At 40.1% G+C, this 16117-nt stretch overlaps 1 protein-coding gene across 12 annotated transcripts in view; it reads left to right on the top strand.

The window, feature by feature from the left end:
* Rg (A kinase anchor protein rugose) overlaps window positions 1–16117 on the top strand; it is a 310596-nt gene that overhangs the window by 116012 nt on the left and 178467 nt on the right. For 5 of the 12 annotated variants that reach the window (XM_071780960.1, XM_071780958.1, XM_071780956.1 and 2 more), the window contains exon 1: window positions 9927–13223. The exons of 3 other annotated variants lie outside the window; for them this stretch is intronic. In XM_071780960.1, the coding sequence (XP_071637061.1) occupies window positions 13020–13223 (204 nt within the window). In that variant the 5' untranslated portion in view covers window positions 9927–13019. Of the gene's footprint in view, window positions 1–9926; window positions 13224–16117 lie in introns of those variants that run through there. 4 more of the 12 variants (XM_071780967.1, XM_071780966.1, XM_071780961.1 and 1 more) reach the window with 1 other exon arrangement.

The raw sequence follows: 16117 nt of genomic DNA, 5'->3' as shown, positions 1-16117 counted from the left end.
ATGAAACACAATCGTCTGCACAGTTATACATGTCTTATCCTCGGTATAATATACGATTTCTTCCTTTCTTTTGACACATAGATTGCTGAGATCCTCGCAATCCTCTTCCGGGTATCCGATTTACTTTCGTGTGGCTTCCTCATGACTGCTTTTAGGATCGTTTTAAGAAAAATGAAAATACCAACAACAGATAAAATCCTAATAGAAAAAAACTGAAATTGCTTTTACTTCAGAAAATAATATTTGGCACATGAAATAATATATCAGAGGCTTCCTGTGTATTTTTAATATATATCTTTATATATTTTTTATATAATTTTGTGAAACGAATTTTTTTTATGCTTTCTAATGTAAAATATTTGAACACTGATAATATTAAAGTTTTGAGTCTTAATATGTTATAACAGAAATTATTTTTGGCGAATGGAAGCAACAGCGGAATACACGTGAATAAGCCAAAAAACAAAATAAAATATCGTAAAAACTTTCGCTACAAGGTAATTTATTTCCGCAGTAGCGAAGATCTAAAAGGCAATCTAGAAGATGTAGGCAAATTTACATGGCATTACATGGATACTTGAGCACAAATTTTATATTATTTAAAATATACGTAGGTATTTTTTTAGTGTTGACGTAAAGTCCAATAAATTACAGGAATTTTGAGGATTGTACATGTCTACAGTGCAATCATCTAGTTGTAAAACAATGTATACAAATTAATCCGTAAATAAAAAAAATATATTAATTCCACATTTCTGTCTGATTATATTGTATCGTTGCAAATAATAATTGAAGTACGTCATTAACTTTTTGGAGAGATCTTCTGATGGATATGTTCCACTTTTCAGCAAATCATAATTGTGATAATTAATTCACAGTCAGTTTATACGTTAAGTATTTATGCTTTCGTGTATAAACTCGATTAGTTTATCTCTTCCGCTTTGAAATTCTACAGATGTCATGAATTTTACAAAATAAGAGTCTTAGGAAGTAACACGCGATGTCAAGTCTTTATAGAATCTTGTAATGCGATAAGTTGTGGAATCGCGTGAGGATCTCGTATAACAGGTGGGTATGCCCGTTCACCTTAACGTTTATGAGTTTCACGCGCCAAAGGATTGCAGGATTTCCCCCAGTAACACGGAGACCTTGATAGAGTTCTTATTCTATATCTTATAGATTTCATCGTTCGTGCTGCACTTTGAACTTGTCATGGTTTCAGGCTGCTTTCGTCGTATTTCCGTGTTTATAGAATCTTATTTAAGCGATATACTTAATACGCATAAATATAATTATACTTTTATAAATATACAATACCATCTGCATATTATTTGTATCACATGTTACTTAAGATTTATTAATTGTGCTTGCTAACACTTTCAATATTATTTTTGTTCCAGGTATGTATTCGGGAAAATGCGAGCGTATTACCCGGCCATTGTACAATTTGTGCGTGAGTAAATTGTGAATTCGGCATCTTATGAGACCGTCATTCTGTCATTTATACCCGCTGAGATAATCTACACGGGACCCCTATTGTTTGAGCCTCTTTTTCATTTTATCCGTACTTTTGTTATCTTCTATTGTCTTGCACTACGCCTCATACTTCGCCTTTCATTCGACGTTCGGTTCGATAACAAGCTAGAGCGAGCAGAATATAACGAAAGAATATATACAAGCTCAGTCGCCGTGATGTCTGGAGGAAAAAGCTGCGCTGTCATATCCTCCGTGTAAGGATAAAAGGGATCGCATCTCCATTGATGATTTGTGTGCGTTTCTATCTCGGTAAAAGCCGAACGGAACACAAAATCTTCGCTACGAGAGTGAGGCCACCAAGCCGCTCTAAACGATGACTTTTTCCTATATACAACGTTTTATCGCTAACGTGCACTTTACAATACCGCTTCCCGTACGATGTATCATGCGCGCACAACAATCAATCGTGCTTCCGTCACAGGTAGCTTTGCCGTAACGAATGAGGAAGTTTAATGACGGCGCTATTACGTCAAGTGCCTTAATAACGTTTCGCAGAGACTATTCCCGTACTTCGCGCTAATTCCGTATCAAACTACCAGCGAGACTGAAGTTACCTCGACGCGATTACCTCCCAGGAACAGGGAAAAATACTCCCGGGCAGTTCTTTCGTTATATTTGTCACGAGTTGGGAAGTGCGCGTTTCGCGAAGTTTCGTCTTTTTATCGATAGAACTTAATTTGTCGCGCAATTTTCATATTTTTTTTTGTCACTTTGCGCTATCGCAGTTTGCGCTGTCCAAGTTGTTGTCGTGACTTTTTATCGCGATCATGTTCACCTCTCTTTTTTTTCTTTCTCGCACAGAAGAAAATATGTATTATATTTAATTCTACAACATGCGCTCGTTATGCAAAAACTGCACCGGTTAGAGAAAAAGTCGTTCGTTATTAATTAAAATGTTGATTAAAAGATGGAATATTCGTTTAATCCAATTGCAATATCCTATCATCTCATATTATTCGATAAACTACGTATAAATATCTTCGTCCGTGAAACGATGGATGGAAATAGTAACGTCTGACTATAACAGATATCCCAGCTTTATTGCATTTATTGGTTGAGCTATCATTTCTTTGTTAGCAGTAAAACAGATTGATTGTATTTCGCGAACTTTTGAATAGTCAGCTAACGATCCTATTCTGATAGCACCCTCCCCATTCTTTCTCTCTCTTTCTCTCAACGTAACTGCAGGTGAAAATATAGATATTTCATGATGTGTTAACACTAGAGATGCGAAACGAAGCTTTCTCAATAATGCGAATTTCTATTGTAACGTATCGGAGATGTATTATAGATAAAAATTTGAGGATCGTTGAGTGCTTAAAGAGCTTTCTGATCGTGCGGTTTGCTCAATCGATATTTGCATCAACACTAACTAATCAGAAATCACCGACGACAATCGGAAAATTTATATCATGCTCCGAACGCAAACACGGTCTCGTATTTGGGTTCCCTGCTTCCAAACGACCGCATCCATTATACACCGCAATATACAATCGTGCGTGCTCGTTTACGCGTTGCAACATATGGAAACTCGGATAACCATTTTATCGGAGACCGCGGAACGGAAATGACCGGCTATAAGAGAAATCGTTCGTTATCATCGGATATCGCATTCGCGCGAGCGTTCTCAAAGGAAAGTCGCGGAGCAAGAGTCCATCACCGCGTCTATTCCCTTCTCGCAATCGAGTTCTCAAGTTAAGTCCGTGCTGCAACAGTCGGGTCTCGCCGGCGCGCGGCGTGACCGACGTGCATTGTATAACGAAGAGGGACGCACGTTTCACCTGCAGAAGAAGAAAGTGCATAATAAATCTTTCGACCTTTCCTCCGACCATCCGGTGGCACCGGCTTCTCGAGTGTGAGGGTCCGCGGAAAATGAGATTTCCCCGCGGCGCGCGATGCGACGCAGCGCGGCGTCTCCCGCGCTTTCAAAATTCAAAAGGAGCCCCACGACGGACGCTCCACTTCGGGAGAAACGCAGCTGGATGGTGAGAGCACGGAGGGACCAAAGCGAAAAGTCGGACAAGGAAAATCAGTTCGTGCTTAACGGAGAGAACTCGACGGCAACCCGTGGCACCTTTAGAGGCGAACTATTGTTGGCTCCATAACTGTCTTTGCTATTGTCATTGCACGCGCAAAAAAGACACTCCTTTCCGCGTCCTCCGCAAATGACTATCCTCGTGCTTATGCGTCGTCTGCGTATCTCTTGTTGTTTTCTCGTGCTTATCTTAACGGTGCGGTGCCAGAATATGTATATTCCCTATAGTAGAGAACTTTGATATTGCTTCAATTCTCTCTGACCTCTCAGTCTACAATTTACTTAGTTGAATATAAAAAATACGCTCCGATGTTTTTAGTTATTTTAACAATTTTAATATTAATATTAATGTCACTGTGTTATCATGTTTGCTTCAAGACAAAAAAGATAACAATATATTTTAGTTTCCAATGAATCAATTTCTTATTAAATTTTTATTATGAAAAAGCATTATGGCACTGCTATTATTTTTACTGATTGACGTTTTAATAAAAATACTTGCTATTTGTATGGAAATGGAATAATGTGATATCAACAATTGAATCTGAATAAAAAAATACATTTTAATAAAACGTCTGCATCTAAATTTATATACATTTTATCATTTTGATTGAAAAATCCGTGTCTGTTATCAAGCGTTGCAATCGTAATATAGAAAATGACAACTGAAAAAAGGAAAGAGAAATAATAGATGCGCTCGATAGCGACTATACCTTTCAAGTGGGAGCAAATATCTTGATTTAATATTAGTTCGTGACGTTGGGAAAGAGGGAGAGTAGCTGTCGATTCCTTCTTCTTAGCAGGGAGGAGTTTACACATTAGTAACAGAACGTCGCGCAATTCGTCTTGGTATCTGTCCCAAAAAGGACAAAAGTTCGAATAAAAAGAAAGATGTATCGTTTCCATTCCAAAGTGTGCCGATATTGGTTTCAATTTTTTAAAGGTATCTACATATATTTTTATCTTTCAGATCCTTACATCTATTTTTTGAAATACATAATAAAAAAGAATTGGTAAGAATATGTTTCTTCAACTTTCATATTTTAATAAGAATATTACTCTATTTTGCCTACTGTTATCGAAACTGAGATGTTCCTTTTATCTATACTTGCACAGTATCGTATCTAATCGTACCTTTCTGGTAACAATCTGCGCAGTTGCCTGCTTTTGTTTAATGAACGTAATGCGGATTATACTGGTTTTGTTTAACGAACATAATGCGGATTTCCGTTCCTGTTTGCCAAGAAGCTCTCAACCCACCTATCTTATGCCGGTATAGTTCAATTTCGCTTTGATCGTATTTGCGTATTTAATTATATATTCATTCGATTGCGGCAAACCCGCCGCAATAGCGATTCGTATAATAGAGACAATAAATGTCTACATCATGGCGTATACAAACGCGAAGCGTATACTTGCTTACTGTCTATTTTCATGACAATCATGACAGGAAAAATAAATATCTTTTTTATATCTTTTGCGAAAAGTTATTTACGTACATCTTAATATTTATATATTTATATTTAGTTTATGTATGTATAATTGTTCGGTATATTTAATCACACATATCGCAATAACTTCCGTTAATAAAATGTTTATATTTGATGCCACTCTGTGCAGTTTAGATTTATTCATAATGTATAAAGTTTAACGCAACAATGCAAACTGTTTAATGAAGTTTATATTGAAGTATTGCGTTGCATATTAATTTATGTCGTTTATATCAAACATAACGGTTTAAACATAATGAAATGTTTTTTGTATGACAAAGTAGTCGCAGTAACGAATAAACTTTTGATCAACTTGTTGCACTCACTTAATCATTCCTTAATTCACTTTAATATCTACAAATTACACGTTGAAATATTTTTTTTAACTTTGAGCAATATAAAGGTGTACTTGGATACATATAATCATTCGCCATTGGACATTGTTTTCAAGTTCTTTCAGCACGTTAGTACAGCAGATTTTACAATGTGGGGCACGGCAATTATACGGTTAGCTAAAACGAGGTATACTTTCGGAAGTAGGGAAATTTATAATCTAAGTCCCGCCATATATTAGGCAAAGTTACTTCCAGTCGTAAGCGCCGGAATATATCAATAGTCGAGCGATCCGTGTGCGTGTGGTCGCGCACGCGCGCGTAAAGATGCATCTTGCATGCATACATACATGTATATAGATCAAACGTTCCTCCCATAAAGCAGCAGCGACTTCCACTGTAGTTATCGGTGAAATCATTTTAGTTGCTCCAACTCCGTTTCGCTTTTCGGCGGATTAATTAGCGTCGATGCGTACGTGACAGATAAAAATTAATTACGCTTTTATTTGCCATTTTTTTTCGTCGTACAAAAATTCGTGATGCCACGTATACATACATATATGATACACTTTATTATTTTATAACAAAATCTTCATTTTCACGTATCAGTTTAATGACAATTTAACGCATCTCATATATTAGCCATTAATAGATATTATCAGTACGTAATGAATATACGTAATTGTCATATTCAGATCAAGATTGATCAGAGACGGCCTTGTTAATTAATGAAACTAACTTATAAAATTTGTTACTGATTGGACACCATTGCGATCGATTTAATCAATTCAAATTGTATATGACATTCAATATATCAAATACCTATTTATTCGGTTATTCTGTGTGTATTAAAATTGCTAGATATTTTTGCTTTTTACGTTCTTATCTTGAATAAAATAATAAAAAAGATAATTTATAAGCCGAATATATTTCAAGGGGATAAAAGTACACTGGTTTTCAAGATATTTGTGACATTATTATTCTCTGATAATGAATTATTTTCACAGATTCAACGATAATACAGTGGAAGGAGGCCATAAAGAGTAGATATATATGTATATATTACAATGGTACAGCGCGCGCTGTATATTTATACGTGCTGTTTTCTATCGATCCGGCTCGCGTAAGCTTTTGTTCTCGTAATTAACTACCCTTTCATTCGGTACACCGTTTCAACCGACAAACCAGCAACATTTGTCGTTACAATGTGATACTGAAACTTATATCACTCGCGCGCTCGTATTTCGCTATCGATCGCGCATAGCCGCGGTATACGCGTGATTCTAAAAAACCATTTTAAGAGTGCGCGCCACATATATACATCTCGGCGACATGCTGCGCGCCTCAACAAATCTCCATGTCCGACACGACGAAGAAAGTTTTATCGTATTGGTTCGGAGGAAGCGGTGTCGAATGAAAAGAGGAATTGAATCTGAATTCATGCCGCGGGATACAATATGCTGTTCGTAAAGACGGGGGGCGCCTCCGTCCTGAGAAAAGAATTTTGCGACGAGTTTTACGTGCCTGCCTCAAACAGCGTTTGATAGGAAAAAACGAGATAAAACGGAAAAGGCTGTCTACTACATATGAATGTATGCTCCTGTAGGACCAGCTTATATTGAAAGCAAATATGTATCATTATGGTGTACGAGCGTGTAACGGTTATAGTGATTGAAGAAGTTAACACTTGTAAGAGAAAGTTATAACGTACATTGTAATAATGTTTTACCTACGTGAGAAATCGATTTTCCATTATATCGCAAAATATTCGTGCGCGCGATGCGATGAAGTTCGCAACTATAACATAAAGTTTAGTTAGCATCTTGAGTAATTAGGCGATAGAAAATTGGCTAAACATTCGCCGCCCCATATGAATTTCATATCGTGGAAGAAAGCAACTATGTATAGGGGCGGAAATATGGAGCAATTAGTGGAAGAGCATACCGTGGAAGAAGTTAGATGAGCGTGACGGTGGTGACCTTATCTGTTCCTAACAGGCACCAATTATCGAATTAGCGGGGAGAGCACTGACCAACAGTTTACCTGTGATTACGACGGTTTAGCATAGTTATCAGATTCAAGAAGACGTCGTCGCGCGCGCGACAAGTATAACACCGTATCCATCTCTATTTGCAAATTTGCATTTTGAAATTGCATCTTAAAATTTGAAACAGAATTCAAGTAAATTTTTTATTTTTTAAATAAAATAACTGTGTCATAAATACAGCATTTTCTAGATAAATCACACTTTAATCACCCGATTTATTTCATTTTATTGAATATAACGAAGAACATGAAGCATACAATGTGTTGTTTAATAACGTTGTATTTGTCACTGTCTTTGCCTTCTTCGTGCAAACGTAAGGAGAACAACCTAAATAATACACAAGTCATGAGCCATTTGCAGATAACGTCGAGTCATTTTTAACGCGTTTAGGGAGTGAACGTATAGTACTTATTGTTCCTCCGTGTTTAAAGATAGAGAAATCTTTTGGTGATTACGACATTACGAGGGAAAAGTTGGCGAGCTTAATGACTAAGTGCTTGTGGTAAAATTGTTTCTCAGTTATGTTCTCTCTCTCTTTCTCTCTCTCTCTCTCTCTCTCTCTCTCTCTCTCTCTCGCTATAGGTCACATAAAATTGCTCTTCTATGTGAGTAAGGGACGAATGTTGGCCACGTGACGGGATTTTGGGCGTATCTCCCTGGGAAAAGGTTCTTTAACCACTTACCACTTCGCGCGATAGACCCGCGACCGTTAATTCCGCGACTTCTCTGGCGCGACTCTCCGAACTTTATTAAAGCCAATTAAACCGGCGACACGAACTTAGAGCGAACAGTTGCGCCGATGGTATGTACCGTAAATGCAAACTCACAATTTGTCGACCTGGCGCACCTAATCTCGCGGAATATCCGTCGTAACTTGCTCGTTCATGATGCACGAAGTCGGACGGTGCTTGGCGAAAGTTCGTTAAGGATATATGGGCCATTTACTTACACTACTGTTACGGTTTGACAAAAACTTGAGCGAATGTTCTATTTCCGCTTGATCGGAAAGAGTAGTAATATATTTTCATAAGATTTATATGCAGTATTTAATTAAGCATTATTATGACTTAGATTTCTTGACAAATAACATATAAAATCAATAATATGATTTAATAGAAACGATATATCTTTATTGCGCGATACACACACGACTTTAGTTGTTAGGTAGATTTGCTTTACCAATAGTTTCCGAAATAAAAAATTGCGAAAAGAATTGAACTGTTAAACAGTACAAAATTTATATCTCAAATAATAAAATTTAAAGCTAATAGACGTGATTAAATAAAAAATTAATTCGTTTATCCAATAATTCCTTAATTGCACAAGCAGTAGAAGAGATCGAAATAGGTCAGACGGTTGTACGTAATATAAAGATAGACAAGAAGATAGAAAAATTCGATGTATAAAAGAAAAATACGTCTGTTTAAAAAAATTCTATGGGAATTGCAATAGAGAAATCAATAAAGAATATAAGGGAAAATGGGACAAGTGAACAAAAAGAGAATAAGCGATCTCGAGCTACAGAATGGAGATTTCGAAATAAAAGCGTACCATTGTACAGCGATGCAGTAGCGCAAATCATAGACGATCGTCGAAAACTCGAAACCACGTTGGTAATAGGAGCGCAATTCGCAAGCCAGACATGTATAAGATTTCAGTCGGATTACGATTTCGATCCCGTGGACTAAATCCTAGCGAGAGACGTATGACTGAATGGTCCGTACTTTAGCTATAAATTTAACGCTGGCTGTATCCGACTCACACACACATTTTCGTCTTGTGTTAATTCTGATTATAATCCCCGTAATATTTCTACCTTTTCTTCTGAGCTCGCGTTTATTATCGCCATCTGTCAACTAAAAATAATAGCCATTTTTTTATGCGAGCTTTTCGTAAGAAACACCGGAAGTCGCATTAAGGACACCGCCAGGCGATCGCTAGTCGGTCAGACGCACGAGCGCATTCATCCGCTTGAATATCCAACCTAACCGTGCCTGGCGTAAAAATCGCCGCTGGCGTTATGCCGGGTCAACGGCGCGAGACGAAAGATACGCGATGAAGGGGCGCGAGGCGTGCGGCGCACACGGACGACACGAGGAAGAAAGAATGCGATAGAAGAACGCGATAGAGGAACGGGCAAGAGTTCGGGGAACGGCGAAAGGAAGGAACGAAAGAAGCGTAAGAACGTAAGAAGCGGGATGACGAAGAATAAGACCCGAAGTACAGCGTTGGTCGGTTAGTATGGCCGGGGTGAAACGGCGAATAGCGCCTCGTGAGCGCGGACGGCCAGAGGGGGTGACGAACGGGGGGGGGGGGGGCGAGTGTTCGCACGAGGGGGGAGACGAAGGGGGAGAGCTGGTGGATTTTGCGAGAGCTTCGCGCGAAGGGGCCGGGGGTGGCGCCGCGGGCCGCGCCGTCGCCCAGCATCCCTCGTTTCCACCCGCCCACTCTTGTAAAGGCGCACCCTCACGCCGAGAGTATCTGGTAGTCATACGTTGGCCCGTTGCGAGTCCGCTGATGTAGCTGCGCTGTTCTCGCTTCCAGTGTGAGTTGCGTTCCACGTTGTACGCGTCAGGCAGTCACGATCGTGGGTGTCCCGATCTCGATTCAAGTGTACCCGCGAAGAATCCGGTGGTCAATCTCGTCGATCGGTTCTCGTCGTCATCGCTCTCGATCAATTCTCGTTTGTCATAAGACGAACGCGAGAGGTGCGAAGAGCTCGTCGCGTGGTTCCAGCGATTGTTTTCGTCGAAGACGATCGAGCGCGCATCTCCATCTCCTCGATTCTCCGTACTGTTGAAGTGACCGTGACAGCTGTCAGAACCAAGGCGCTTAATACCTCAACGCTAACATATCCGGCGGGCTTGCACACATGGTCTGTGTTTTGTTTCTGTGATTACCTCGCCGTGGCTCCCTCTCGACCACTTCCGCTCGCGGCAACGAGCTACCATCGTGTCTAAAGCGCGCGCTTCAGCGACCTCGTGTGCGAGGCCCAGCGTGCGCGACGAGACGAGAAGACGTGGAATATAGTGGAACAGTGGGACATTTCCCCGCTGCACGCGAGATGCTCGGACAACGGCGGTGCTTTCAGTGAGATGCTTGCCGATAGACGTGGCAGTAGCAGCTGTAGGATCATTGACACGATCCCCGAACCCCTGATCAACGACCTGGCTGTCATCGACAGCGGGAACGTGTTAACGTCCAGCGTCTCGAGCGACCCTCGTTCGGGTGAAATCGTGTGATTGACATTATCCCGAACGGTCAGACCGTTGTAGTATCGAGGACTCGCGCTTCGTATTTGCGTCCTTCGTCATTTTCTCTGTCACTGCTTCTCGCCGCGAAGCGGAATATCCGGTGGACGGAAATGCAACGTCACTGACGACGTTTAACCGAGAACGGTGCGATCGACGTTCGCCGTTACCTCACGTTAAAGTGCATTTAACGACTCCGTGATCATTTACGGCGTAAGAGACGTTTTATGTGGGGGACGTAGTAGGATAGAAACGACATTGAAAGAGAGAGAGAGAGAGAATTTACCGTTTTAAACGAGAGCTTGAGATCCTTCGCTCCTTCGAAGATCAGTGTTACTTTTTTTACAAGGCTCATAAACGTTCCACAAACGCTCACGAATTTACGGCAATTGAGCGGAGAAATGGATACGTTCTTGATTATCGGCATCTTCTTCTTCTGCTACGAGATGTGCGATTTAATCAGACGGTATACCGCCCCGCAAACGATAGAACCGCATTGCCCGGCGGAAACGACCACCAAGCCACTGCCCCCGCAGAAGATATATTCGATTTCTCGCAAAATTCAAGGACCTCGCGCCTGTTGCCCGCAATAGATCGCGCGTTCGATTCCGATACGGATAATTCTATCTACGGTCGTTTAACATCTGTTAAATGTGGGAAACGAGCCGCTTCGTGTGAGCTAGCGGCGGACGAAGAATCTTCGTTGAACCTCAAACGGATATAGAACTCCGCCGAGCCCCAAGTCGGAGCAAATGGATGGCCGCGCAAGATGGATTTACAGTTCCGCGCAGTGATAACAGACGGCCGTCTCGGAGATTCATGATGTTTACGGAGGTTCGAGGTGGCAATGCGATCGATAATTATTTGTCAGCTGTTATGCCACCTGGAACGTAGGATCAGCGGCTCGGCTAGCTCTTAGGTGACGAGTTCGTGGACGAGTAATACAACGGCAATTCGCGAATCGTGTCGATAAAACGAACGTACCGTTTCATTCATAAATACTCTGGAACGGTATAAGGCGTGCAGCAAGCTGTGAATCGATAAAGACGCGATGGATAGAATCCTTCGGGCGGTTTTTCGCCCGTAGACAACAGAACGATTCGCTGACGGGACTTATTAAAGTCGTTACCAATACAATTCAATCTTCATGGATGTGTGCGAGTTTTTCGCGGATACATAAAATCGACGGTGATGAGTTTACTCGAGCGGTATTATAGTTGACGCCGCAGCGCATACGGTGCCGTCGTCTCGAGGAAAGCGAGAGATAGATCGTCGTTAGACTTTTGAGAGACCCGGTAAGTGATATCGATTGAGACGTCGCGGCTGATAGTTCGCCACGAGAGAGTGAGGGGAAAAGCAAACTCGCTTGACGAACTTTTCAGTACGTGCCTGTGAATGCAAACTTTAGCATTGGACGTCGAACATCGTCGATGCGGCCGCCCCGAGCCGCGTCACATAAACAAGAAGTGAAGTTTCTTTTGTGTACATCAGATAAATCGGCGTGGTCGTGAATGGTGGTACATCATTCCACTCCAAAATATAATGCGTCGTGCCGGCACGTCCAAAGGAAGAAGAGGAGTAGTAACGTCGTTTATATGTCGTGATTGTATATGTTCACTGCCCGTAACTCAATCTTAACGTCCGTCGTATCGAAAAGTTTCTGTGTAGAAAGTAATAACCTCTCTCACTCTCTCTCTCACGGTTAGTGCAGCGACCACGTCATGACGTAAAAATCGTTTGTCAGAAGAGAAGAGAGAAGGATTGACAGCTCGAAATGTGTTAACAAGGAAAATTAGACTGCAGCGCTATTAAATTTTGCAGTTGCCTGCGAAAAGGTCCAATTTACTTTTAACAAAAGCGTATTAAATAAATAAAATATGCTCACAGTGCGTTGCCATCAGCGAAATTTTTTTTTCGGAACAGAAATGGCATTCGCGCTGTTTTTTAGTTACACATTTAACGAAAAAGCTTCAACATTAAACGAAAACACCGTAAATTAAATTGCTGTGTTTTCTGATGTCGTTTTCTGATGTGTTTTCTGATGTCGTATAATGTGATTCACGATGCACGCATCAAAACGCTTTCCGACTGATTGCGAGGGTGTTTCTGATCAGTCAAAGTGGGATTTCTCGTGCCGGAAGATTTAGCGCGAGGACGAATCTCGAGGCGAAATTCGTTCATCAATGCGGCGAAGAAGGGGAGGATCATGACTAATGCTCGATACCAGCCCCGAAGTTCGATGCCCCGACGCCACGACGACACTGTGACCCCTTTTTGGCCGATAACCCGAGAGAGATCAAAACAAGAGATCATCGAAAATTAGAAGACATGGACTCACTCGAACGTCTAATGAGTTCCCGTTCTCATCACCCGGCTCTTACGGCAGCCACGCGATCGCAGAATGCCTTTGTCCAGGCCAACCTCTGCTCCGTGATAGGCCGCAAAGGGCGACACCTCAACGGAACCTTTTGTTTAACCGGAGACACAATGGAAGGCATCATACAGTGCCTGGTCTTCCTCAAAGCTTTCTCGGTAAGAAATCCGTATCTGTCTATCTCCTACTCGCGTATTCGCCCGTAGTGTGTTCTTGTGAATTCTTGATTTAACCTTTATATGATGAGATACCTTAAAAACTCTCTTTTTCCCGATATTTTACCATATTTTTTGTGATTCGTATATCAGAACTTTAGGGGATAATACATTATTCAATATATAAAACATATCCTTTCATATCACAAAAGGGAAAAGAATACGACGAGCCGAAATATGTTCCATAAAATTTAGGATAACATGTTATTAAAATTACGCGTACAATGTGTTGATTGTCTTTTAACTGGCACGGGGTTAAGTAAGAATGAATGACTGTCCGCTTAAAACGGTTAGTATAAAAACGACGACGCTTCTTACGCTGATACTACGACAATGAGTTATTCCGGCAGTTAATTCCCGTATGTTATCTCGTTAGACGCGTTTAAAGAACGCCTGATTACGTACCATTTGTCGAGCCAAGAGAGATTTAGATATCTTTATCACGTGTCGCCACTGTTAACTGGAAATTAAGATCTTTTTTTTTTGCTCGTAATCTTCTTTTTTACTCCAGATATGCCTTTATTTCGCGTCCGCGCTGCACTTAGAAGATTGCTTTCTTTTTAATATAGTAAATTGAAGTGCACTTTGTAGTCCACTTCATTTTAGATGCGCGACTGTAGCAACGTGATACGCATACGCATCGCGCGTATGTGCAAGTGTGTTCGCGAGTACGTAAAACATGAGGATGTTTCGGAAGTTCTTACGATGGGATTTGCTCTTTATCGCTGAAACGAGGGGACAATAAGTGGCTAATTACATTAGTAAAGTACCATAGTAATTCACCTAATAATGTGCTAAAGTAATTCAATAGACCACTTTCCATAATTCAAGCGCGCGTTCTGTACATTACCGCGATTCATTATTACATCGACCAAGCTGTTACCATATTTTATCCGCGTGTACAATTCCGGATTAACTTAATTACATTTTCGAAATTTCCACGTTCAATGTCATAAATGCAAACGTATCTTGAGTCTCGAAGCAACGATTAGAAAATTGTTTTAAATTTACATGTATACTATGTAGTAACCCGCGCTATGTCTACGTAACAAACATTCACCACGCGAAAAAAAGCATGTCTCCGAAAAGGCAAGCAAGCTTTTATCTAATTAATATGTTTTAAAATAACGAGGTGCTTTACATAAACTGTCTCTTGAAAGAAGAAAGAAGAAACAAGAAACATGTTGAGAAGTTAGATTATCATGAGATTACAATGAGAATGTAACTTGGATTAATTATTTTGAAGTACACATATTGTTATTATTGTAAATTGAAAACTTTCAATGGCAATTTGTATTAACTCAATCCCTATTAAGGAAAAGTTAATTTTAAAAATAATTTTTTTGTCTGTGACATAAATGGTCGAAATTAAGGCATATACGCTATGCATATTTTTTCTATGTGAAGAAAATGTTTTGCTATATATATGTAAATCATCCATTCCTTTAGTCAACAAGACTCTTTTTATTTACTTTACTTGTTTAAGAGAAACATGTTGCCTTAACGAGAAGAAATGTAAAAGGAAATAATAAACAAACGGAAATATTACGCAAGTATTAAAAATTTTTACATTTCAGACTACCAATATTTATTATTAGGAATATAATTGGAAGATAAATAAAATTATGAGAAATTAATAAATAAATTACGGCATTCATTAAAATGATGAATTGTTTGAAATTAGCAGCTATTACATGAAAATAAACTTGCTTTGCTCTTTGAAAGATTGACTAACTTCATTTTACGCTGCTCGTGAAATGTTACTCTTTTTTTTTATTGAATTGAATACACTATATAAAAAGCTTCGATCAAGTTATTTATGTTCCGCTCCACGTTGGTGATCGTTAACCGATGTTATGAATTTTTCAACGGATGTTACGAGTCAACGTTAGGATGAAGCGGTTCCCACCGAATCGATCTCGATATCGCCTTTTTGCTACGTAAAGATTTTCACCTCAAAAGCAAGCATCGCGATAGCATTGAAAGACGAGCATGCACTTTCTTGAAGCAATAAAGCCTCGATGTTATTTTCAAGTTGCGCATCGATACCCGGGGCAAAAAGCTTCGGAGTAGCGTCTCAAGAGAAATTTAAACTCGGAATTGCGAAAGGAATTGAGCTTTCCTTTGACCAAACTCTCCCCGCGCTGAATTGGCGCATGGTCGAGTGTACGGAACGTCCTGCTTAGTATCGTCTCATCAATCTCGGCGTAATTTAATTTGCGAGTGCGTCCATCCTCGTTAAAGCATGCGCGTCTACAGTCTTTGATCGGTCGCAGAAATTAGATAACGAAAATAACGTCGTCGTCGAGCCATGAATATATACAAGTGATTGATACCATATACATGTATTAAATTATTTACATACACACACATCTGAGTTGCATATATGTGTATATCTAAAATGTAATTTTTTTATTTTGTAATTAAGAGTATCAACAGTATGGAAGATCCTTCTCGTGCACCGAAAACGAACCGATGATTTTGTGGCAGCGCAGCTGCGGCAGATTAAATCTGAACACTTTCTAAGCCGCACGGATCATTAATCAAACGCTTTTTGCGAGTCCATTCGACTATTTAAATTATTTACATACACACACACATCCGAGTTGCATATATGTGTATATCTCAAATGCAATTTTTTTATTTTATAATTTACGAGTATCAACAGTATGGAAGATCCTTCTCGTGCACCGAAAACGAACCGATGATTTTGTGGCAGCGTAGCTGCGGCAGATTAAACCTGAACACTTTCTAAGCCGTACGGATCATTAATCAAACGCTTTTTGCGAGTCCATTCGACTGTTATACGCGGCTGCTGGTAGGCGCGCGGATAGCGT

The sequence above is a fragment of the Temnothorax longispinosus genome, chromosome 6, assembly GCF_030848805.1.
Source record: "Temnothorax longispinosus isolate EJ_2023e chromosome 6, Tlon_JGU_v1, whole genome shotgun sequence".
Classification (NCBI taxonomy): domain Eukaryota; kingdom Metazoa; phylum Arthropoda; class Insecta; order Hymenoptera; family Formicidae; genus Temnothorax; species Temnothorax longispinosus.
The sequence above is the reverse complement of the archived record's forward strand: the minus strand, read 5'-3'. Positions and strand labels throughout refer to the sequence as shown.